At 37.2% G+C, this 26,350-nt stretch overlaps 7 protein-coding genes across 7 annotated transcripts; 3 read left to right on the top strand and 4 right to left on the bottom strand.

The window, feature by feature from the left end:
- Nucleotides 1–2,953: 2,953 nt before the first annotated feature.
- On the bottom strand, nt 2,954–6,130 carry LOC113515491 (chorion class A protein L11-like). The gene is made up of 2 exons (XM_026899721.3): nt 6,021–6,130; nt 2,954–3,977 (listed from the first exon to the last, which is right to left on the bottom strand). The coding sequence occupies exons 1-2, from the start codon at nt 6,069–6,071 to the stop codon at nt 3,396–3,398; spliced, it is 633 nt and encodes a 210-aa protein (XP_026755522.2). The 5' UTR covers nt 6,072–6,130; the 3' UTR covers nt 2,954–3,395.
- A 207-nt stretch (nt 6,131–6,337) lies between these two features.
- Nucleotides 6,338–8,495, top strand: LOC113515501 (chorion class CB protein PC404-like). The gene is made up of 2 exons (XM_026899734.3): nt 6,338–6,466; nt 7,811–8,495. Exons 1-2 carry the CDS (start codon nt 6,419–6,421, stop codon nt 8,435–8,437), a joined length of 675 nt encoding a protein of 224 aa, XP_026755535.1. The 5' UTR covers nt 6,338–6,418; the 3' UTR covers nt 8,438–8,495.
- Nucleotides 8,496–11,634: 3,139 nt separating this feature from the next.
- Nucleotides 11,635–13,031, bottom strand: LOC113515507 (chorion class A proteins Ld9-like). The gene is made up of 2 exons (XM_026899747.3): nt 12,925–13,031; nt 11,635–12,258 (listed from the first exon to the last, which is right to left on the bottom strand). Exons 1-2 carry the CDS (start codon nt 12,973–12,975, stop codon nt 11,704–11,706), a joined length of 606 nt encoding a protein of 201 aa, XP_026755548.2. The 5' UTR covers nt 12,976–13,031; the 3' UTR covers nt 11,635–11,703.
- A 205-nt stretch (nt 13,032–13,236) lies between these two features.
- Nucleotides 13,237–14,352, top strand: LOC116413743 (chorion class CB protein PC404-like). Its single transcript, XM_031914445.2, has 2 exons — nt 13,237–13,348; nt 13,654–14,352. Exons 1-2 carry the CDS (start codon nt 13,301–13,303, stop codon nt 14,287–14,289), a joined length of 684 nt encoding a protein of 227 aa, XP_031770305.2. The 5' UTR covers nt 13,237–13,300; the 3' UTR covers nt 14,290–14,352.
- A 3,692-nt stretch (nt 14,353–18,044) lies between these two features.
- Nucleotides 18,045–20,028, bottom strand: LOC116413746 (chorion class A protein Ld2/Ld41-like). The gene is made up of 2 exons (XM_031914449.2): nt 19,883–20,028; nt 18,045–18,638 (listed from the first exon to the last, which is right to left on the bottom strand). Exons 1-2 carry the CDS (start codon nt 19,931–19,933, stop codon nt 18,102–18,104), a joined length of 588 nt encoding a protein of 195 aa, XP_031770309.2. The 5' UTR covers nt 19,934–20,028; the 3' UTR covers nt 18,045–18,101.
- Nucleotides 20,029–20,183: 155 nt separating this feature from the next.
- On the top strand, nt 20,184–21,820 carry LOC113515522 (chorion class B protein B.L1-like). Its single transcript, XM_026899772.3, has 2 exons — nt 20,184–20,294; nt 21,073–21,820. Exons 1-2 carry the CDS (start codon nt 20,247–20,249, stop codon nt 21,760–21,762), a joined length of 738 nt encoding a protein of 245 aa, XP_026755573.2. The 5' UTR covers nt 20,184–20,246; the 3' UTR covers nt 21,763–21,820.
- A 2,773-nt stretch (nt 21,821–24,593) lies between these two features.
- Nucleotides 24,594–26,242, bottom strand: LOC113515533 (chorion class CB protein PC404-like). The gene is made up of 2 exons (XM_026899783.3): nt 26,116–26,242; nt 24,594–25,279 (listed from the first exon to the last, which is right to left on the bottom strand). The coding sequence occupies exons 1-2, from the start codon at nt 26,161–26,163 to the stop codon at nt 24,650–24,652; spliced, it is 678 nt and encodes a 225-aa protein (XP_026755584.2). The 5' UTR covers nt 26,164–26,242; the 3' UTR covers nt 24,594–24,649.
- Nucleotides 26,243–26,350: the final 108 nt, after the last annotated feature.

Consider the following 26,350-nt stretch of genomic DNA (forward strand, 5'->3'; position numbering starts at 1 on the left):
GCTGTGTTTCGGTTTGAAGGGTGGGATATGGCGTGAATTTACTGGGTACAGAGGAATAACACCTGAGTCCTCAGGAATGGCAACGCATGGGGGGTATCATGAGCGAAACAGTATACTCTGTTATGTCCATGGTACTGCTCATGTCTATAGGCGACGGCTACCACTTTCCATCAGGTGGGCCGTCAGCTTGTTTGCCATTATAAGTTGCATAAAAAAAAAAAAACGAGGGGTTTGGCCTTTTTACCCTCACCTATCACCCCTCACTGGTGCCCCGCCAGTGTATACTGATAGCGCAGGCGGGGTTACCATTCCATTATCATTCATTAAAAAAAAAACTCACTGTTACATCAATACATATAATAAAATCGTAACTGGACGCTGTCTGTACACGGAAGATATATAAGAAAAACTATTAGAGAGTGGCTTTATGAACGCAATAGAACGCAAAACAATAATTTTTAGAGATTTTGTCTGTTTGTCTGTACATTTGTGCATGCTAATCTCACAATCGGCTCAACCGATTTGGATGCGACTTTTACTATCATATTGCGGTTTGCGTCAATTAACATTTAGTGTTTGTGTTGTTTCAATTGGAACATAAATTTAAAAAAAAGTTATATTAATCTAAAGTATCGCTTATTAAACGCTATAAAATAACCGATCAGTTAAATTGGCTGAAATTTTTTTTATTACAGGTATTGATTTTTAAAAAAATTGTATACTCATGCAAAGCCGGATCGGATCGCTAGTTTTTTTTTTTTACAATTTAATAAAAATAGAGATCTCTAAGTAAAATAACCATAACATAATCCAAAAATAAAAAAAATTTGATAAATTTGGCTATTAAAATAACAATAAAGAAAAATACTCATTTATCTCTCTATGTATCCATACTCATGTGAACCCAGGGCGGATCGCTAGTGTTAATAACATTTTTCTTTTCAGGAACAATATGAAATTTACCGTCGTCTTTACCACCATCTGCATCATTCTTCAAGCTAAGTTTTTGACCGCAGACGCAGTTGCTCCCTCCGAACTGGGCGTGCTTGAATCTGTTATGTTCATATTTGACATTGCGCTAGCGCCGTACTATTTACATGAGACTGATCCATATGGATGTGTCATTAACTGTGTTACAAAATGCACATCGGATCAACTAAACTATAATGGTATTTGCTTACCAAAAATGCCAGATGATGCGTTTAATGATTGATTACTTTAAAAAAACAACAATATCTCAATACACAATTTATTACTGTCTATACAAATCATTGACTTACAGTTTACCAATATTTGGTTACATGAATAAATGATTTAGTAAAATAAAAAAAAAATTGGTTCAGTAAAATGAGATTTTATAAATTTAGAGTAACGCTCACAGTTTCCACCAAAATTCGAATCGCAATACATCTGTAATATATATATATATATATATATATATATATATATATATATATATATATATATATATATATATATATATATATATATATATATATATACGAGCAACTTCATTATACTTTCATTGAATAGAACAATAAATATGAATTACTGGTGTCATATGTGATAATTCTGTTTCCATATAAATGTATAAATTTTATTTTATTTTGAAGTTATTCCTCTATAACCTGTAAATTCACTGACATACCTGCCTACCCTTCGAACCGAAACACAGCCATGCAAACACAACTGTTTCACGGTAGACACACGAATGGGAAAGAGATGCCCAAGAATACGACTTTTGTAAAACGTCTTGTTGCTCCTCTCCATCCGAAGGTTGCCTGGAAGAGATCGCTCTTAGCGATAAGGCCGCCCATTGTTTTCTCACTGTGATTATTTCTTGTAATTGTTTATATTTATAATAAGTTTACTGTTGTAATCTTTTGGAGAAAACAATAAAGTATATATATATATATATATATATATATATATATATATATATATATATATATATGTTGTGTGTGTGTGTGTGTGTGTGTGTGTGTATATATATATATATATATATATATATATATATATATATATATATATATATATATATATATATATATATATATATAATTAAAACAAATCAATAAATCAGTCGCAGTGAGTAATAATAAAATTATAATTACTGTGATGTTTATCAAGGGGTAGTAATTTAGAAATACACGTCTTATATTACAGAATAATATTTAATATATATATTTTATTAACATCGCTACAACATTCATTAAATACAGACATTATTATATATTAACATTCAAGTATAGTGAACACTCTATATAAACAACCTATCTAAAAGCAACATTTTTTATATTTTATTTATTCTACTCAGCTTAGTTAGTAAAAGAAATAAGTAAAAATATTTTCCACACGGTAAGTATTTTTATACTCCTTTTTCCCCTATAAGCAACTTTTTCCAATAAGAAACTTTTTTATTAAAATTGGTTCAAATGAGTTGCTTATATAGAGCGTTCACTGCATATTCATACAATGACCAATATCAAGATCAGAAGATTTAAATTTATATAAAAAACACGTTAGAGAGGAATTTCTGGCAAACTACGTTTGATTAGAGAGTAAAGAATCATGTTTAAATTGTTATTGATATATTTGTTTTCTTTATATTACACTATAAAATGGGTAATCTTAGTACCGACACCAGTCTCTCACGAAGATTGTTTATATTGTAACCTACGTAGCTGTAAATTTTATTATGTTGTTATTTTGTGAGAGAAATAAATATATATTTACATTTTACGTATTATAGGAATCACCCATAATTATTTATCACGAAAAATTATATGAAAAAGTTGACCTGTTTTTCCCCGACGCATTTGTAAGAAGACAGTCCATCTATGTACATACTCGTATATAATCAAAGTTTGTGTGTTACCATTCTTTGGAATTAAAATGTTAAATTAGTTAATAGGTTGATTGACAAAAATACTGAAATGAAATGCCAACAAAGTAATTTGTTAAATGAAATATATTTATAAAGCCATCACTGTTAGAAATTGACAGAGCAGAGACAATAGAAATGTTATGTCACAGACAGTCAGTCAAATTTTAATTTCTGACGAGTAACGTCAGAAATTAAAATTTTCAAAGCGCTCATACAGATCACATTATGTGTTTTTCATAAATATATAAAATTACAATATTTCTAAATGTTCATCTTCAAGCAAGCACTATTTCACTTGTGATGAAAAATTTTAAATCTTTACATTCAAGTTTCCAAACATTTTATAATAATTGAAATACTATTCATACTTATAATGTGTGAACCTAATTATTATTAAGCATATGATGAAATAAATCATCATCATCATCTTAGATAATGACTGAAATGATGATGATGATACGATATAAGATGTTGAAAAAATTGGCAGGCAATTTAGGTATAAAACTACTTAATAGAATGGACCATAACCAATAGCACCACAACCGCAGTTGCCAGTAATAGAGACGGAGCCACTAGCGGGCAGGACGCCTGAGAATTGCACAGCGCCAATCGCTGGCACTTGACCGGTCACGAGGGTGGAGCCAACGACTGGTACCTCGGCAAACACTTCCATCTTACCGTTGCCCACACCGCCGTAGCCAGTGTTGACCACAGGCACAGGAGGTGCAGGTAGACCGATAGCGCCAACGTTGGCCCCCGCGATACCAAGGCCTGCGCCAATACCGGCGCCTAATCCAGCCACGTTGTAACCAGCTTCCCATCCGTAAGGAGAGAGTCCACCTGCGCCGAGTCCAACTGCGCCGAGACCAACTCGTTCAACACCGATAGCCCCAACATTGGCACCGGCGAGTCCTAGACCGGTGGCTCCAAGACCAGCTGGGCCGTATCCGTATCCAGGGCCCCAGCCGGCGCCCTTTGCAAGTCCAAAGCCACGATCGGCACGTCCGACTTCCACAGAGTCAACTACAGTTGTTTTCTCGACAGCAACCTCGCGAGCTCCTGCATTGCCAACGTACTGGCTGTATACATTCTGAAAAAAATATACATATACCATTTATTTCTCTCTAGTTTTCCTATTGAAACCCTTGAAATAATTAAAACTTGATTCATTAGTGGCATGACATAGGTAATAGAATTTTATCATTCCCAATAAACTCTACTGATTTTGGTCTAAAAGTAGGTTGTTGATATTTTCTGGATTTAATCCCAGATGTGAACAGCTTACTATACTCCCCTATTCTTGTATCTGGTCGAGAGATTGGGTGGGTATTGTGCCATTTATATTGAATCACCATCAAACAGTATTTTTTTTACTTTACACTTTATTGCACCAAGTAAAAAAAATAAATACAGTAAATATTAATGGGAAGTGATACAAAAGGCGGCCTTATCGCTAAGCAATCTCTTCCAGACGACCATTGGGTAGAGGACATTGTAAAAAAGACAAATGGTAGCTGGCACACTATTATATAGATCGTATATAAACGTAGATATATATAATCAAATACATTTTAAGATAGGGCATTGCCCCTCATTCCTCCCCCCCCCCCCCAGCTACGACCATGAGTATTGCTATATATTGCTCACTCTTAATCATAAGGTACTTTGTGGTACCTGTGGCGCTGTTTATATCTATTGATGACGGTTATCATCAGGCATGATCATTACTCCATTAAGTATAGATTCGTAATTTTACTGTCATGCATGCATGATGCATATGCTGAGTCAATTTTTTGTATGCAACTTGTAATAGCAAACAAGTTGACAACCCACCTGATTGAAACCGTCGTCTATAGACATGAGCAGTACCATGAACATAAGGGAGTATACTGTTTCGTCCATAAAACCCCCCATTTGTTGCCATTCCTGAGGACTCAGGTGTTATTCCTCTGTACACAGTAAATTCACTACCATATCCCACCCTTCAAACCGAAACACAGCCATGCAAACACGACTGCTTTACGGTAGAAATATGAATGGGACAGAGGTGTCCAAGCAAACGACTTTTGTACAAAGTCTCCCTCTGGTAAGATTATTGTTCGACTTTAATATAATAATAACTGTGAACACAAATTATTTTCCTCTCTTATACTCATTTTATTATATGTTAACTACATTAAATAAAGTTAATTTATACCAAGAATTATAATTATATGTAAATGAAATATAACTGTATTCCTTATTCCTTTTTAACTTTAATTACATTCCTTAATATTTTAATTGATTTATTATTATTATTATATAATTTTGTAATGTTTTTCTTAAATTTCTTAACTTTTTAATGATACAAAAAATTTGAAATTAATTTATTGTAATTTTTGTTTTCAATATTCGCACGCTTGACCTAAGTAGATTTTGTAAGGTACTTTTAATTTATAACATATAATGTTTTATATGTTATAAATTAAATAATTATTATTATTCATTTACCCAAATTAGTCATAGAAAATAGGTATGTATATTTTTTTTTGAATTGAGAATAGCAAACAAGCTGAGTGCGCTGTGTACAGCTGCACAGTGCTGGTTTTCAGCCAGTCCCTCTTTTAACAAACATACAATAAAAATACAAATGGGTACAACTGCTATTTTATGTTAAAAGAATGTGCTTTTTATTTTATTTTTAATGCATAGAGGAACATATTATATAGGTAAATTATTTTAATTTAACTGAAATGGCAAACAAGCAGATGGCCCACCTGATGGAAAGTAGTAACCGTCGTTTATAGACTTGAACAGTACCATGAACCTCACAAAGTACACTGTATAGTACTGTACTGTACTGTATAGTCCATGATACACTTCAATCGTTGCCAATCCTAAGGACAAAGATTTTATGCCCTTGTACCTTGTAATTTTACCACCATATCCCACCCTTTAAACCGAAAATACAACTTCTTTAGAGCAGTAACATAAGTAAGACAGAGATGTCTATTTAGATAACTTTTGTGTAAAGTCTTCTTCTGGTAAATTATAATAAAAAAAAGTATTTAAAAACTTACTAACAAGAATGGATCCCAGTTATCTAAAAATAAATAAATAAATAAAATAAATAAATAAATAAAAAAAATATTACCTGGATCAGGCAAGCCTGGACGCAGAGCAAGAAGAAAGCGAAGGTAGACATATTTGTTTGTATTCAATGGAAAACTGACTCGAGAATGATATGCCATTATCAATTTGGCATTTATATACTATATGCAATTTAATCAAAATTACATAGATTAGACATTTACTAAATAGATTTTATCAAAGCATTGTACAATACCAAACAAAATGTACGTAACAAATGTACGCAACTTTTAAAACGGCAAGAATTTGTACGTGAGTATACTGCGTGTTGATAACAAACACTGTCGCTACGCTACGCTGTTGTCACTGATGTCTCGCAACATGATTACATGTTCGTATAAAAACTAAAGGGTTGCTGTTAAAATCATCATTGAGTGAATAGCACATCAATAACTACGAAACATGTCAGTCAAGACTATTGTCCTCTGCGCTCAAATCTTCGTGATTCAGGTAACTACCCAAAGTTTTCTTTCAAAAGTTTTTAATTGATGATAAAGGAATGGTTACCCCGCCTGCGCTGACAGTATACATTGGCGAGGCACCAGTGAGGGATGATAGATGAGAATGAAAAGGTAAATCAGTTAGTCCGTCGTGATGAATACACCAGGAATTCAGCACGATGACTTCCAGGCAGACCACGTGGAAGTCGACCTTACGGGGCGTATTGCTAGCAATGGGACTGATAGTCCGCATTACTAACAATCTCTTCTCCTCTCTTTCAAAAGTTATGCAAGAGGAACGGAAACCTCTGGTGACCAGAAGGCTGGCCTATACTTTGGTCAACGCATTTCCATTGCAAGGCACCCTACCAGCTGGCAGTGATCTCTAAGAATTTTTTTATTTTTAAATATTGTTTTTTTATTTTTTAATTACTTATCTCTAATTATAATATCATATTATATTATATAAAATTGTAATAGAAAGTTACAATATTAATTTAAGAAAATCATTAAAATATATTCAGCAAGAGGAGAGATTTCATGATTCAATCATCAGGAGTACTAAGTAATTTACAAAACTCTGGGAATTATGAACCATATGTCACAAACTGGCCGTGTGATCTTGGCATTAAATAGGCCATCCCTTTCTTTCCCGTACGTGTTGTAAGAGACGACTAAGGCAACTTAATGGTAGAGGGATGAGTAACAATGTCCCTCATAGCACATTTTTTTTCTTTTTTATTCAACTAGGATGGCAAACAAGTAAATAACTAAACTTGTGAAAAGTGGTATCATCCCAACAGTATCATTGACATAACAGAATATGCTCTTTCGCCTATAATACCCTCCATGCGTTGCCATTCCTGAGGACTAAGGTGTTACCTTGTAAGTCACTACCATACCCCACCCTTCAAACCAAAACACAACCATGCGAACGCAGCTCCTTCATGACTTTGGTACAAAGTCTCTCTCTGATAAAAGTCTACCTGAGTTAAACTGTACAAAACTCATTTACTTGGATACGTCTTTCTCATTCGTGTTTCTACCATGAAGCAATTACATTCGCATGGCTGTATTTCGGTTTGTAGTCCAAGCGTGGTAACTACCGGCGAAACTCCCCTTATGAGGAAGGCTTATGTTCAACAGTGGGCATTTAACAGCTGGAAAGATGATGATATCACAAATTACGACTCAGGTATATTGCATCATAACAGTAATAGAAAAAGATGATTCCTGTCTTATGGAATGTCTATGAAACATCTAGTCTCAAATTGGTGTGATCTGTCAGGTTTGAAATTTCAGAGCAAAGTGTACCTGTTTATAATTTTTGGACTTAATTATCTTGTCTTTCCAGTCGGTGCTTGGAAATCCAATTCTCAACAGAAATCTGCCATCAGCCATCTCTGGTGCTTCGGTAGTCGAAAGCACTGTCGCTGTTAGTAACAATGCAATTGGCGGTATAGGCTTGGCCAACACTGGTCTAATTGGTACCGGACTCGGCTTGACCAACGCTGGATTGATCGGCTCTGGAATCGGTTTGCCCAACGCTGGATTGATCGGCACTGGAGTTGGTTTGGCCAACACTGGAATTGTAGGCACGGGTTTGGCTGGCGTTGGATTGGCCAACCCCGCCTTAATCGGTAACGCCATACTGCCTGCTCCTGCCACTGGATTCCTCGACTTTGCCACAATTACCAAAAGAGACAATCTCCCCATCTTCAGCTACTCTCCAATCGCTCCAACTGGTCTTACTGTTGTGTCGGAGAACATTATCGAAGGACCTATGGTAATCGCTGGACAGCTGCCGTTCCTGAGCGCAGTGGCGTTCGAAGGTGCTCTGCCATCTGAAGGTGCAGGCGCTGCTGGCTGCGGCTGTGGTATCAGTGGCAACATTGGCATCCTCCACGAGAACTACGGACCTCTTGCACCCCCCGCTCTGGGAGGACTAGGCTATGCACCTGGAGCCGCCGTATTGTATTAAAAGGATTAATATTTTTCTGAGCTTTCCCTCAATAAATTTAATTTTGGTATCATCATAACTATTTTGTTTAATTTCAAGAAAATATTTAGAGAAACACATATTGGAGACAGCCCTACTAATAATAAAAACTGGGGGAAATAGATTGTTAGTAATGGAAACTGACAGGTTGGCCTCGTTACGGTCCCCCACAGAAACCATCGTTCTTAATTCCAGGTTAATTTCTCTCTATGGGCTAACTGACTTGCCTTTTCATCCTCACCTATTATCCCTCACTGGTGCCACGCCAGTGCAGTACATACCATTAACGCAGGCGAGGTAACCATTCCATTATTAGCCATTAAAAAAATGATGAACTAGCTAATTCTACTGTACCACGTCTTTGCAAGCTGATGATTAATTGCAAGCAACACTTGGATATTCACTTGGATATGGAAGGGGATTTCTATAGGAAAGAACTGCAGTTAATTAAATAGCAAAAGTTTATGTAAAATAATTATTTAATGAAATTAAAATCCTATGTTTTGTTTTTATGGTTGATAATGGAATGGGGTTACCCCCACCCGCGCTAACGGTACACATCGGCGGGGCACTAGTGAAAAATAATAGATGAGGACGAAGCAGGTCAATTAGCCCATCGTGACGAATTCAACAAGAATTATTCACGATGGTTTCCAAGGGGAACCACGTAAAGGTCGACCTGATCGGGTGTATTACTAGCAATGGGGCTGTCAAACTCCATTGCTAACAATAGCTTTCCCCCCACGATACCTGTGTTAAATACCTCGAGTGTAAGTACATTATTGTTGTGTGTATGGGCCGTGTGGTCCCGGCATAGAATTTTTTTAATGTGTATGGTATTGCTAACAATCCCTTCCCCCCCAAAGGCATAGAATAGGCCACCCACTCCTTTCCCATGGGTGTCGTAAGAATCGACTGAATTTCTCAGATCCGAGATAATAATGATATTATTCGTTATATTGTCATAATTTTCTTCATATAAGCATTGTACGCTGCCCCCATAAGCAGGGTTTTGCCAGTAGTTGCCACGCTTGGCAGATGGGTTGCAACTTCAGTTAGACCAACATCACCAAGATGTTTTAAGAGAGATGCTTTTTATTTTATATCACTGAGGTGGCAAACAAGCATACGGCCCACTTGATGGTAAGCAGTTACCATATAGCCTATGAACCCCTGCAATACCAGGGGTATTACGCGCGCGTTGCCGACCCTGAAGAAACCTCTTTACTCCCCTTTTTAAGGGAACCCCATGCTGTAGTCTCCTAAAAACCTCGGCAGAGAGCTCATTCCATAACCTGAGTGTTCGATGGAGAAAACATCTAAAAATGCTGCTGCTGGTGTCGACCATTCTTTGCCGGGAATACATGACTAAAATATACATAGGTATGATTATAAATTAATATACACAATAGGAGCCACAGACAGCCCTCTATGTCGAGGCTGTTTCGACGCTGAAGAAACGGCTGCTCACGTAATCCTGGAATGTGAGGCTGTGGCCCATCAACGTTTAGAAATCCTCGAAACGGTGAGGTCGCTCCGTGAGGCCTGTGAAGAACCCAGGAAGCTTCTGCGTTTTTGGGCGGAGCTAAGTTGGCTGTACTAGCCACGACTCACACGCACAACGGCCCAAATGAGAGGCTAAGCGCAGAAAACAGAGTCTTTCTCACATTCACACATTCACATTAATATACATATTCATATATTAGTATGTAAATCAAAAACTTCGTACCTCTTTTTTATCTTTTTTATTTAGAGGCTTTTATCCTATAAGGATATGTCAGTCTCATCATACCCAAATTTAAAAAAATACCTCGCATACTTAAAACATTGATACATAAATAAATAATACATAATATCTTAGTAGTCTATTTGATAAAGGGAATTATTGATACAAAAATATAGTAATTAAAGATTTTGCCATTCCGGAATGTGGTTCTGCGAGTATATTTGAAAATAAACCAATCTCCTGTCTATTGAGACTATATTTCTGTATCAATACTTCCCTTTGTGTTTTGTATTTCGTACATTCGGATATCATATGGTGAACATCATCCAATGTGTTACAAACATCACAGTTCGGATTATTAACTTTTTTCATAAGAAAAGCGAATTTTGCATTTGGATAATGTCCTGAGCGTAATCTGTAAGTTGTAACAACCTGTACCTCTTTTTACGAAATTTGCGTGAACGGAGGAGTATGAATTTTAGCATACTTATAATTTATATAGAAAAGGAGTGTAGAAAGCTAATTATTTTTTAAATTATGTATTAAAAAATACATTAAATCAGTAAAAAAAAAACATTATACACACTACCATGTATCTGACACTCACACACATATATACACTTTTGTTTATTGTTAAAGTCTATGGTCATATTGAGAATAGATTAATATTGCTTGTCTGTTAATATTATTTGTCTATACTCTTACTGAATGTCAAACGTAACCATAATAAATTCATTTATTAAAACATATGTTATGGTCGAATTTCGACCACGAAGCGACCACTAGTAATTATTAAAAAAACCCTCGTCAATCATTAAAAAATTTAAACATTTGTTTACACTTATTTTTTTATATACAACTTAGAATGGCAAACAAGCTGACGCCCCACCTGATGGAAAGTGGTGACCGTCGCCTATAGACATGAGCAGTACCATGGACATAACAGATATACTGTTTCGTCCATGATGCCTCCCATGCGTTGCCATTCCTGAGGACTCAGGTATTATTACTCTGTACCCTGTAAATTTACTGGCATATACCATCCTTCAAACCGAAACACAGCCATGCAAACACAACTGCTTCCCGGTTGAAACACGAATGGGAGAGAGGTACCCAAGCAAACGACTTTTGTACAAAGTCTCCCTCGAAGTTTCACTCCGATGTAAATTAAAGTATTTAATAAAAATAAAATGGTAACCGTCGCCTATAGATATGAACAGTACCATGGACATAACAGAGTATACTGTCTCGCCCATAATACCTCCCCCCCTACGTTGCCATTCCTGAGAGGACTCAAGTTATATCTTTGTACCCTGTGAATTCACTGCCATATACATACGTCCACCATTCAAACCGAAACACAGCCATGCAAACACAACTGCTTCACGGCAGAAACACGAATGGGACAGTATACATACAAATTGACATAATTTATAATAGAATAAGTACAAACTCAAATAAAAAGTTGTTTATATTTTGCATATGACCGTTATTTATTTTAGAAATTTATCGTTTTGATAAATTAGTACAGTTTGTTAGCATAACCGAGACCGCACCCACAGTTTCCAGAGATGGACACGGCGCCAGCAGCGGGCAGGATACCAGCGAATTCCACAGCGCCGAGGACTGGCACTTGGCCACCCAAGAAGGCGGTGCCCAAGACTGGGAGATCAGCAAAAGCTTCAACTACACCGTTTCCTACGCCACCGTAGCCAGTGTTGACCACAGGCACAGGAGGTGTAGGTAGACCGATGGCACCAATTTTGCCCCCCGCGATACCGTGACCGGCTGTACCAATAACGGCGCCGCCTAAGCCGTACCCAGCTTCCCATCCGTATGGAGGGAGTCCAGCTGCGCCGAGTCCAACTGCGCCGAGACCAACTCGTTCAACACCGATAGCCCCAACATTGGCACCGGCGAGTCCCAGGCCAGCTGGGCCGTATCCGTATCCAGGGCCCCAGCCGGCGCCCTTTGCAAGTCCATAGCCACGATCAACTTCCACAGAGTCAACTACAGTTGTTTTCTCGACAGCAACCTCGCGTGCTCCTCCCTTAGCCAGGTACTGACTGTATACATTCTGAAAAACATTATCAAATGATCCGTTAATTGTCCACTGCTGAAGATGCCTTCCCGGTAAAGGGCATTATGTTAGTAGTTACCACGCTTGGCAGGCGGGTTCACTACCGCAGTTAGGCTTTTAGTGATGTTTTAAGAGAGACGCTGCTGCCCATTCCTCGGCAATTAAGTTCCCTTAAGTACCTCTTACGACACCCACGGGATAGTAAGGGGAAAAATACATACTCCTTACGTTTTACGTAATTGAGAATGTCAAGCAAGCTTAAGGCACACCTGATGGAAATTAGTAACCCTTGAAGTAATTCATTAGGCAAAACTGTACCATTATGTAATAGCAAGAAATACACAGTTGAGGAGTATAAATGTTTAACTGTTTATCCCACGACAGCACGTCACCGTTTTTCAATGATTATGGCATTTCCGTTGTTTCATTTTAATGGATGTCAGATCCGACTGTCGGATATGTTTAGAATAGTTTTAAATGTTAACCTTATTAAGTTTCGGGAATACAATGACTTTATATTGCAATACATTGCATTGGTATGATCTAGAATCTGACCAATGAGATGTATTTCAATATTTTTATTAAAGACAAAATATACGAGTGACTTGAGATATCTTTCCTTTTCAAAGGCACTAAAAAAAAATATTGTAATAAAAATTGTACCTGGATCAGGCAAGCCTGGATGCAGAGCAGCAAGAAAGCGAAGGTGGACATATTTGTTTGTATTCAATGGAAGATTGACTCCGGAATGATTTTCAATTATCAATTTGACATTTATATACCATTCGTTTGGAAAGCATCGCGTTGCGTACATTTGCAGACATTTAATAAAATCAACTTTATCAAAACATTGGGCAATAACGAACAAAATATTTGTAACACCTTTGAAAACTGTAACGTTTTGTACGTGAGTATATGTATGATGATAAAAAAATATATGTTAGTAATATGTCGAAACTTGATTACAGTTTTGTATAAAAAGTAATGGTTTGGTGTTAAAATCATCATTGAGTGAATTGCACATCAATAACTTAAAAAAATGGCAGTCAAGACTATTGTTCTTTGCGCTCAGTTTTTCGTAATCCAGGTAAAAACATTTTTTTTTAAAGTTTAACAATTAATATAGAAGTAGAATATTCAAAACAAGCAAACTGCAGTAGCAGTGACCAACTATGTACTATTATGAAACTCGTAACTCATGGGGTATGTACATAAGTTCTATGTAGAGCGAAGACCACAAATGTACTTCTGGGAGTCAATTTATGCAGGTGACCTAGTACCTTTTAGGAGTCTAGTGATGATCAACCAGGTGTGATCTGTCAAGTCTGAAATTCCAGAGCAAAATGTACCTGTTTATAATTTTTGGACTTAATCAAAACTTTGTCTTTTCAGTCGGTGCTTGGAAACCCAATCCTTAACAGAAACCTGCCATCAGCCATCTCTGGTATAAGCGGTACTACGGTGGTCGAAAACACCGTCGCTGTTAATAACAATGCTATTGGCGGTAAAGGTTTGATCAACAATGGTCTAATTGGTTCTGGACTCGGATTGGCTAACACTGGATTAATCGGCTCTGGAGTCGGTTTAGCCAACGCTGGATTGATCGGTTCTGGAATCGGTTTGGCCAACACTGGAATTGTAGGCACTGGTTTGGCTGGCGTCGGATTAGCTAACCCTGCCTTAATCGGTAGCACCATACTGCCTGCCCCTGCCCCTGGATTCCTCGACTTTGCCACAATCACCGCCAGAGACAATCTCCCCATCTTCAGCTTCTCTCCCCTCGCTCCAACTGGTCTCACTGTTGTGTCGGAGAACATCATCGAAGGACCTATGGCAATCGCTGGACAGTTGCCGTTCCTGAGCGCTGTAGCGTTCGAAGGTGCTCTGCCGTCTGAAGGTGCGGGCGCTGCTGGCTGCGGCTGTGGCACCAGTGCTAACATTGGTATCATCAAGGAGAGCTATGAACCCCTCGTGCCCCCTGCTCTGGGTGGATTCAACTATGGAGCTGGATATCCTCTGGTCTATTAAAAGATTTCGTCTCAATCTTCTCAACTTTCTCAATAAATTTAATTCCTAATATCAGCATTATAATTTTGTTTTATTTCTCTAATAATGTGTATGGAAAAAAATGGTAGAAGGAATTTGATATTTAATGTAGTAAATTTAAACGGATCACTTTCGACTGACCCGTTCAAGTGATGCAGAGTAGGAGATGGATCGGACTGGAGAGATTAAAATGAAACGCTTACTTTTTTCTTTCTTGTTATCTTGAAGTTGGTTGCGGACTGAATGCTTGCCTCGTTTTTTTTTTTCATACTATTTATTGCTATTAGCCTCAGATTCAGCTTTCAGCTTCATAGTATGAAAATAGGATGAATGCAGATGGCACTCTGAACCCGCAGAAGGAATTACGGACCAGTCTTTTGCCGTCTCCTGCCGACCGATTACGTCTTAATTATCATCTGAGGGCATATAATTAGCATCTCTGGCCGTCGTCTCTCGATCCCAACTTAAAGGAACCGGGTGTTCATTTAGAGTCGGCTAATGTACCAGAACTGAGCGCCCGGGAACTGAAACGTATAGTTGGGGTCTTCGCTTTCGCCGGCGAGGACGATGTCATCATACGTGTGTGTGATAACGTAATTGGAGCAGGACGAAGGAGGGATAAGGGTATTTGCGGTAGTGATGGAGTCATCGAATTCGTCGAAAACATGCCCCGGGCGGCATTATTGTGGCAATACATCTCTCCTCGGTACGTAGTCTACTATGCTGACTATGAGTGGGTTGGGGTTCGATTGGGAGGAGTTAAAGTAGCGTTTTGATGTTTCTTTTATGAAATGGTAGGAAGTTTGAGATTCAATGGAGGTCTGCACTGCGAACGAACTATAACGGCTCGTCGCAAGAATTTATTTTGCGATATTTGGAATTTTTTGAGAAGGGCGAGTGTCGCATGAGCGAATAAAGGACTGACGTATGTGAGTATGGGCCTCACGCAAGTTTTATATAATGTCAATTTATTATTAAGCGACATTCTAATGTGCATGTTAACGAAGGGATATAGCCGTCCGAGAACGTAGACGGCTCTGTCGCGGATGCGTTTTATGTGAGGTCGAAACGTTAGTTGACTGTCTAAACTGACACCTAGATATTTGACAATGCACCACCGACAAAACCATTCGCCCAATACGTTTACAGCTTTTCGTAGCCGAGTGGCGACGATGTCTTTTTTTTAATGGGTGATAATGGAGTAGTCGCCCTACTCGTGCTATTAGTATACACCGGCAGGGCACCAGTAAAGGATGATAGGTGAGAATGAAGCAGGTCAGTTAGTCCATCGTGACGAATTCAACAATAATTGTTCACGATGGTTTCCAGGGGGAAGCACGTGGAGGTCCAATGTACTCACATTGTAAATTTCTTGTGTGTTAAATAAATAAATAAAATAAAATATATACACAAAAACAAATAAAATAGGGCAGAAGAATACCTACGACTGAAGCAAAAAGTACAAGAAATAAAAATATATATTAAAAATTAAAAATATATATTAAAAAGCAAAAGAAAAGAATAAAGAGAAAAAAAGAAAGTTATTAAAAAAAATGTGTTGCAAGTATTTTAGGAAATCAACCCATAATTTATATTTAAAGGTGGATTTATTTTTAATAGATCTAATGTCGATAGGCAATGAATTTCAGTGTTTAATGGCCAGAGTGGCAAAGGAATAAGAAATAAACCTAGTGTGAAGACTCTAATCCCTTCGTATGTTATTTTTATAACCAATTCTTTCACTTTACATTCTTCACAATTCTGGGCCGCGCTCCTTGACTACAGTACTTAAAGAGACTTCCATCTAAACTGCAATACTAGAAAAGGTGCTTGCTTCTACAGTTTACCTGTGCACGTTGTCTTATACGTAAAAAATTAGTACTCAATAAAGTTTTTTTATGTCGTGTAAAGGCAATAGGCAATAGGCTTTCCTTTCCTTTTCTGTGGGCGTCGTAAGAGGCGACTTATGGTCGAGGAATGGGCAGTAGAGTATCTCTTAAAATATCACTAAAGCCTAACTGCGGTTGCCAATTCACCTGCCAAGCGTGGCAACTACTGGCAAAACTCCCCGTGAGGGGAAGGCTTATGTTCAGCAGTGGACAGTTAACGACTGAAATAATAATAAAAATAAACTTTTTTTTATACCACGATTTTGACATTTATCCATTTTTTTTTTTTTTTACAACACAGGGGGCAAACGAGCATGCGGCTCACTTGATGATAAGTGACTACCGCCGCCCATGATCACCCACAACACCAGCGACATTGCAGGTGTGCTGCCGGCCTTTTAAAAAGAATATGCTCTTTTCTTGAAAGTTATGTTGTCGTATCGGTTCGGAAATACTGCTGCTGGAAGTTTATTCCAAAGAGTGGTTGTGCGTGGAAGAAAGTGCCTTGAAAACGCATGATGTCCAGATGGTTGGGATGAAATTTTTATGTTTTAGTTTATGGCGGGTAGTACGGTGGTGAAAATCAGCAGCAGGTATCAATCCGAACTCCCCATGGTAAATTCGGTAGAAGATGCACAGAGATGCAACATCTCTACGCAGTTTCAGTGGGTCGAGTCGGACAGTTATCCATTTTAAAATACTAGAGGTTTTCATGTTCAGTATTAAATGGATTCTCTTTCTACCTTCGGAGTCGTCAGTCCCATCTACCGTCGTCTTCGAAATCAAAACAAGTAATAGTGTAGGCAATAGTTCATATCAATATATATGTATATATGTATGTATATATATGTGTATATAGGCATGTATGTATATGTAAATGTTTGTAAAAAAATCTACAATATATATGTGAAGCAAAAACTCTGCACACGAAAATTGCGCGGACTGAGTAGTATGAAATTTGGCACACTTATAGTTTATACAGAGAAGGAGTGCAGAATGATAATTTTTTTATAAAACCAAATTATGCGTAAAAGAAAAAATTAAATCAATAATAAACATTACACACACTTCCATGTATTTGACACATACACGCATATATACTCTTTTGTTTATTGTTAAAGTCTGCGGTCAAATCGAGAATAGATTAATATTGCTTGTCTGTTAATATTATTTGTCCATACTCTTACTGAATGTCAAACGTGACCATAATGAATCATTTATTACAATATATGTTATGGTCGAATTTCGATCACGGGGCGACCACTAGTGCTATAATTATATATTTATTTTATAAATGTATGCATATTATGCATTAATTCATTATATTTGTATATATGTGTAATTTACAATATTACACATGTACAAAATATTACAATTATATTAACAATTACACAAAAATATAAATTATTTAATTATTTAAACTGCCATCCATTATCTTTGCAAATCCTTTAAGGTTGATTTATAAAGAATGCTTGCAGCATTACGAGTAAGTCAGCATATTGTACCACATCTTATTGGTTAATAATTTTTTTTATACCACTGAGGTGGCAAACAAGCATACGGCCCACCTGATGGTAAGCGGTTACCGTAGCCTATGAACGCCTGCAATACCAGAGGAATTACGCGCGCGTTGCCGACCCTGAAGAAACCTCTTTACCCCCCTTTTGAAGAACCCCATGCTGTAGTCTCTTGGGAAAACCTCGGCAGGGAGCTCATTCCATAACCTGAGTGTTCGTGGGAGAAAGCATCTCTGAAACCGCGTTGTACGCGACCATTTAGGCTGTAAGGTATGGTAAGGTAATAAAATTTAAATCAATAAGTGAATATGTTACGAAATTAAACAAAAAGTTGCTTTTAAAATGCATATGATAGTCATTTATTTATTAAATTGTTCGTTTCGATAAATTAGTACAGTTTGTTAGTGTAACCGAGACCGCACCCACAGTTTCCAGAGATGGACACGGCGCCAGTAGCGGGCAGGATACCAGCGAATTCCACAGCGCCGAGCACTGGCACTTGGCCTCCCAGGAGAGCGGTGCCAAAGACTGGGAGATCAGCAAAAGCTTCAACCACACCGTTTCCCACGCCACCGTAGCCAGTGTTGACCACAGGCACAGGAGGTGCAGGTAGACCGATGGCGCCAATTTTGGCGGGGCCTAAACCAGCAACGCCATAAGCAGCTTCCCACCCATATCCACCGAGCCCAGTTGCGCCGAGACCAACTCGTTCAACACCGATAGCTTCAATATTGGCACCGGCGAGTCCCAGGCCAGCTGGACCGTATCCGTATCCAGGGCCCCAGCCGTATCCAGGAGCCAAACCAGCCTTTGCAATTCCATAGCCACGATCGGCACGTTCAACTTCCACGGTGTCAACTACAGTTGTTTTTTCGACAGCGACCTCGCGAGCTCCTGTATTCGCTAAGTAATTACTGCATACATTCTAAAAAAAAAAAAAAACAAATATACAAACTCTTCTATACAATTGTAAATGGGATTATAATAGTCAGATACACCTTAACCGACCGAAGAAACAATAGTGAGGCAAGTGGATGACGTTCCACGTTTAAGTTCGGGTTTGGTGGGTGATCTTGATTTTCACAAGAAATTAGGATTATAGGAAGAATAAATAACCTGTTTCTAGGGAAGTATGGAGGCTTGTGGATAACCGATATAGCCATCAAAAAAGGCACGCTAAAAAGGCTTGTATGTTAGTAGGTCCTGCTAACATTATTATGTAAGTATGCATTGCCTCTTAAATTTCTTAAATCGCTCTTAGCTTTTAGACCGTCCATTGTTTTCTTGTAATTGTTTGTATTTATAAGTTCACTATTATAATCTTATAGAGGAAACAATAAAGATATCTATTATTCTCCCGTATAAAAAAGATTTTGCTAGTAGTCGCCATGCTTGGCAAGCGAGTTGACAACCGCAGTTAGACTTTAGTGATATTTTAAGAGAGATTTTGCTGCCTATCTCTCCACCAATTAGTTCCCTTAATAGCCTCTTACCAACTTAACACTTAAGTAGTCCTAACCGATTCCACACGGCACCCACACGGCAGTAGGTCTTGCTATAGAAAGAAGTTTAATCAAGTATCCAATACACGGTGGAAAAGATGTTAGAAACTAACCTTTTTTGTTTTTTTTTTTTACATTACACTAGCTCTTGCTCGCCTTCATCTGTGGTATGATCATTGACCGATATAAAAAGTAGCCTATATTCTTTTCCATCCAATATAGAATGTAAAATACCAAATTTCTTGTTTATTTGCGAAGTCATTAAGATATCAAGAGGTCATAAAGAAACTAATTTTCACATTTGTATAAGTAAGGATTATTCTGTCTATTATTCCAGTGGTCAGGTTTTGAGTTTACATTCTCAAATAAAAGCAAATATTTAATCTAGTAATTTTTTATGCAACTTAGAATGGCAAACAAGCTGACGGCCAACCTGATGGAAAGTGGTAACCGTCACCTATAGACATGAGCAGTACCATGGACATAACAGACTATACTGTTTTGCCCATGATATCCCCCAAGCGTTGCCATTCCTGAGGACTCAGGTGTTATTCCTCTGTACCCTGTAAAATCACTGCCTTATATAACCCTTCAAACCGGAACAAAGCATAACACAATACAAATATATACAAGAAACTTAAAGAGTAAATTATAATAAAAGCAGTACCTGAATCAGGCAAGCCTGGATGCAAAGCAGTAAGAAAGCGAAGGTAGACATATTTGTTTGTATTCAATGGAAAACTGACTCCAGAATGATTTGAAACCATCAGGACGTTCTTTATATACTAGTTGAAATAAGTTATCTACATATGTATTTGCTAAGTCACTTTATCAAATATTGTGAAACGGACTAAAAGTAATGTAACAATTATCACAGAGTTTTAAAATTATAACACAATACGTGTTCAAAGGTTTATTGATAAGTAATATATGTTAGTAATGCCTTGCAAATTGATTATAAATTGCTATAAATACACAGAAGTCTATCGCAGTATCATTATATTGAGTGGATACATCAATAATATAGAAAAATGGCAGTCAAAACTATTGTCCTCTGCGCTCAGGTCCTTCTCGTTCAGGTAATTTAATAATCTTTTACTAAACAATTTTTACAAGTCTTCATCTTGCATTAACACGAAGGAAAGAGAAGAGCTCATGCGCCACTTTAACTTAAATAAATTTAACGTTGGTCTTATTCAATCTCTGTTAGCTGAACTTAAACCAGAAATTTTTGAACATCTCTGTAAGTTATTGATGCCATTTAATTCTTCTTTTTCCGCGTCTAGTGAAAGTAGATACAGTTTTGTTTGAGAAATCAGTTCAGGGTACAATAGGACTGATATAGCTGAAGAAGATAAAAGCCCTTAAAATAATAATATAAAAAAAAATAAAAAAAATTGTTCATTTAGTGTTGCTCCTAATTTTTTACTAGAATTTCGCAAACTTTAAATTCTGGTGAAAATATAAGAATCAATACTCGATATTGTAATATTTTCAGAGCAGTCATGGCCATGAGATAATAAGTATTTATATACTTTGTTAAGAGTATTAATAGGATTTAATATTCTTTTAATTATTAATAATAGTAAAATATAAAAAATATTACAAGCTTTCACTTCAACTTGCAATGTTCAGAATATATATTGAAAGCTAAATTACATCAAGTATCTCTTAACAAACTTTGCTAATATACTGCATAAACCTTTAGTTGCAGTGGAATTATAGAATACAATTTTTAGTATGGTATTTATTTTCTAATTTGAAGCCACAAGATAACAGACCACATTGTCAAAGCATATTTTGAAAACTGTTTTTAAACAGTCTTGACAAAGATTATTCCAAATTTTGTTTTTTCAGTCGGTGTTTGGAAAAACGATCTACAATGGAAACCTACCGTTACCCTTCTCTAGTGCAAGCGGTGCTACGGTGGTCGAAAACACCGTCACTGTTAGTAACAATGCAATTGGCGGTATAGGCTTGGCCAACAATGGTCTATTGGGTACTGGACTCGGCTTGACCAACGCTGGATTAATCGGCTCTGGAGTCGGCTTGGCCAACACTGGATTGATCGGCTCTGGAATTGGTTTGGCCAATACTGGATTAATTGGCTCTGGAGTCGGTTTGGCCAACACTGGAATTGTAGGCACTGGAGTCGGTTTGGCCAACACTGGATTGATCGGTAACGCCATACTGCCTACTCCCGCCCCTGGATTCCTCGACTTTGCCACAATCACCGCTAGAGACAATCTCCCCGTCTTCAGCTTCTCTCCCATTGCACCAACTGGTATCACTGTTGTGTCGGAGAACATCATCGAAGGACCAATAACAGTCGCTGGACAGTTACCGTTCCTGAGCGCTGTAGCGTTCGAAGGTGCTCTGCCGTCTGAAGGCGCGGGCGCTGCTGGTTGCGGTTGCGGCAATGGTAACATTGGCATCATCAGCGAGAGCTATGAGCCTATTCCCCCTGCTCTGGGTGGACTCGGTTATGGTAAAGGACTTGGGCTTGGAGCCGGTTACGGTCCTGTAGCTGGACGCCTGGCTTATTAAATTAATTCACCACGATCTGAGCATTACAATAATAAATAAATTTGATTCTGCAATCAATGACTCTTTATTTTATTTTCTTATAATTGATAATGTAAATAATTTGGATACTCAGGGACCCATCTAGAAACTAACCTCTTTATTCTTAAAAACTAAAACATTCTACTATTTCAAATTAGGAATATAAAGTAAGAGATAAAACCAACAATAAATAAAATAAAACAATAGATAAAATAGATTTATGAGAAGTTTAACGTTTTTGTGAACAAGGGGGTAAGGTAAGTAATTCTTTTCATTTATGATCTTAAAAAATTAAAAGAGGTTCAAAAAATAAATTTTACATCAAACAGATCGTTACATGTATAAAAGGGTATTTACTGATTTATGTCTCACTACAGATTGCTTGATACTCGTAAATTCTAAGGTATAGTCAGGGCAGCTGCCAATGATTCTTTTTAATGGAGAGCTTCCTGAACCCCAATGATGATAGGCGAGGGTGTTCAATCCCTAATCTAATTTAATGGGTGTTTAAAATGTGCACTAAGTAGTTCTATAAGTATTTATTATTATGGCTAATACAAAAGTATTATATTTTAAAATAAGACTTTAAGCAAATTCTGCACGAGGTTTCCCTGGAAATTATCATGGTTAATTCTTGAATTAATCACTATGGGCTAACTGGCTTGCCTTCATCCTTACCTATCTTCCGTCACTGGCCCCCGCCAGTGTATACCGATAGTGCAGGCGGGGCTCCCATTCCATCGTCACTCATTAAAAAAAATCGTCCGTCTGCAGTCAAATATAGTTAACTGCGTTTGCAAGGCTATTTTTCAGCCTAAAGGTTGGACAGTACTTTGGATATAACATCAAATTGGGAACAGTGTATAACATCTTTGTTTTTTTTTACTGTTGATGGGTCACGCGATTGATCACGATCTCAAATCAAATCAAATCAAATCATATTTATTCGCTTGCTACATGGTACAATAAGAAGTTACATACATATACAGGCACATAACATGCAGCACCCCGCAGAATCAAATGTTAAAATGGTTTTGTCTACATTATATTCAATTATAAAGTCCAAACATTTTCCAAATTGTAGTTTAGTTTTTAGATCAAAATTAATGCTTTTGTCACGATTGAAGTTGATATTTTTGTGGAAGACAATCTTGAATTATATAATATGTAATAATGTATTATATTATGTCTCCATATTTAGAAATAATAGAATTTTCATCGTGCCTCCGATCAAACTGTTTATAATTACTCCTCTCCATCCTAAGGTTTTCTGGAAGAGATCACTTTTAGCGATAAGGTCGCCCTTTGTTTTCTCATTCTGATTATTTCTTGTAATTGTTTATATTTATAAATAAGTTTACTATTGTAATCTTTTGGAGGAAACAATAAACAATATCTATCTATCTATCTATATTATGCACGAAAATTATAATATTAGACAACGATCAATGTTTGGATAAAGTGCAGAAGCGGTCATAAACCTTTTTTTAAATGAATGTTTCTTGATGTGGACAGAGTGCGCTTTCCAAAGTCGTGTTTCTAATATTCGTCTTACCGATGCTAAAAAATGATTTTTTTAAGCAGAATGCTTGCATCGTATTCTCGATCATTACAACAAAACTACTGTAGACGACAAAGGAAACCAGGAATGGACATGGGAAATATATGTATATTGGCGAAAGGAACTTAGAAGACTAGGACCGTGAAGGGAAGCCAAAAGGGAACAATAGAGACGCGTGTCAATTTCGAATTTGGTAAATAATAATATAAAAACTATAAATACTAAATGTGGCCTTATACTCCACAACTGCTATCACCCCGGTGGAAATATTTTGTAATTCTGTTTTACCATTAGGTCCATTTTGTCTCAATTGGGTTTTTGAAGGGCATATAGTATTATATGTAATTTCCACAATTTTACATTTTTTATTATTGACACAGGCAGCACTATCTATTTATCTGACAATTTTATTTAGAAACATCTGACCTTAATTGCCGTTCTAATAAGAAACGAACGAGCAATATTCGTTTCCCGACAGAAGTTATAGATGCCGCCATTTTTTTTAATATAAAACATATAACTAAAACCTTCTCGTACTGTTTACGGGAACGAGATTAGGGGTCAAAACTTCCCATCAACAAAGCTAAAGACCTTAAACTATCGAAATAGTGTGTATAGTAATAAAAGTGAGTATACTCATTGGCTGTGTAGTCCCGGCATATAATTGGCCACCCCTTCCTTTTCCATAGATGTCGTAAAAGCCGACTAAGGGAGGAGGAGGAATGGGCAGCAGCGTCCCGTTTAAAACATCTCTAAAGCATGACTGTGGTTGCCAATCCGCACACCAAGCATGGCAACTGCTGTCAAAACCCTCCATGGGGGAGGCTTATGTTCAGCTGTGAACAGTTAAAAACTGATATGATGATACTAATCAGCAAGATTAGAGTTAAAAATCTTTGCCCACACTAGTTGGGGTCTAGCAAGAAGAATCACCGGTGATTACCCTAATCGTATCTTAGAACTTACAAATACAAATCGACCTGCACTGTAATCGTTAAACTTCATTACCCAGCAAGTCGGCAACCTCTCTAATTACTTCTTTTAGCAGACCATGGCAATTCCATTCAGTGCCAATGATAGCCAAATTCCCTTTTAAACACTACAAAAAAAAAGTTTTTTTACTACTAAAAACTTTCTTTACTATTAATTAATAATTTAGGTAGAACTATTCACAGTGTTAGTTCTAGGGTGGTTTTTTGAATAGTCAAATTATTTATAGAACGAGTTAATTAATGAAATATAAAACAAAGTGTTATTGCTTGCAGAATAGATTTTATTTAGGCAACGTTCAAATTGCAGTGAAAAAGTTTACAGAGCTAGGCGTCCGGGTCCATAACCATAGCCGGCTCCAAGCCCAAGTCCTGGACCGTAACCGAGTCCACCCAGAGCAGGGGGAATGAGAGGTTCATAGCTCTCGCTGATGATGCCAATGTTACCATTGCCGCAGCCGCAGCCAGCAGCGCCCGCGCCTTCAGTCGGCAGAGCACCTTCGAACGCTACAGCGCTTAGGAAAGGCAGCTGTCCAGCGACTGCCATAGGTCCTTCGATGATGTTCTCCGACACAACAGTGAGACCAGTTGGAGCGAGAGGAGAGAAGCTGAAGATGGGTAGATTGTCTCTGGCGGTGATTGTGGCAAAGTCGAGGAATCCAGGGGCGGGAGCAGGCAGTATGGCATTACCGATTAAGGCAGGGTTGGCCAATCCGACGCCAGCCAAACCAGTGCCTACAATTCCAGTGTTGGCCAAACCGACTCCAGAGCCGATCAACCCAGCGTTAGTCAAGCCGAGTCCAGTACCAATTAGACCATTACTGGCCAAGCCTCTACCGCCAATTGCATTGTTACTAACAGCGACGGTGCTTTCGACCACCTTAGTACCGCTTACGCCAGAAATGGCTGACGGCAGTTTTCTGTTGAGAGTTGGGTTTCCAAGCACCGACTGAAAAAACAAAATTTAAATCAGCATTTTTTATACTCATTTAGATGTATGAATACAATAACAAAATCTCAAGTTATTTTTTTAAAAACGAGCTAATAAGGATGTGATCTACCATTTTGAAGCAGAGGCGATTATTATCAGAATTAAAGGTTTGAGCATTTAAGCAAAATTTAGAAGCGACTTGTTTCATTCAGTTTTCAAGATTTGTTCTAAACGATAGTTGCTAACGCACCTTTTATATTTTATTTATTTATATATTATTTATATTTTATAAATTTATTTTATTCATTTATTTACACTTTATTGCATAATTTAGAAAATAATAAATATAATTAATTTTAATAAGAAGTTATACAAAAGGCAGCCTTATCGCTAAGTAGATTTCTTCCAGACAATTTTGAGTAGAGAACATTGACAAAAAAGACAAAGGGCAGTTGGCGCACTATTATATACTAATATGTACACACGTATAAACAAATATAAACATACATAAACATACACATACTTAATACCACACATACAACAGGAGAGAATGAAATTGGAAGATTAAGAGAGAACACGAGAAAATAGTACTTAAAGGGAGAGATAATAGATCCAGAAGTTTTGAAGCTAGCGAAAGATTTGGCGCAACGAATAAAGCAGGTTTACTGTTTATCTTAAAAGTTGATTGGTAAAGAATGCTACTAGCATTAAGTCTGCCAGTTGTGTCATAATTTTTTTGTTAACAAACTTATTTTAATTATTAAAAAAAAATGAACAAACCTCACAAGCTAAAGTAAAGGCTTGTAAAAGTTCCTATATTTTCTAATTTTACAATTAAAAGAATAAAAAATTACCTGAACGAGAAGGACCTGAGCGCAGAGGACAATGGTTTTGACCGCCATTTTACTTTATTGATGTATCCACACAATAATGTGTATATGAAAACGACCACTGCGTATTTATAGCAATTCGTAATCAATTTACAAGACGTTACTAATATATATTCTTTATCAATACAACTTTGAACAGGTACTATGTGTTATAGTTTTAAAACTCTATGATAAATTATTGTTACATTGTCTTTGGTCC

This window comes from Galleria mellonella, unplaced genomic scaffold (assembly GCF_026898425.1).
Source record: "Galleria mellonella isolate WM207_F2 unplaced genomic scaffold, CSIRO_AGI_GalMel_v1 utg424, whole genome shotgun sequence".
Lineage (NCBI taxonomy): Eukaryota > Metazoa > Arthropoda > Insecta > Lepidoptera > Pyralidae > Galleria > Galleria mellonella.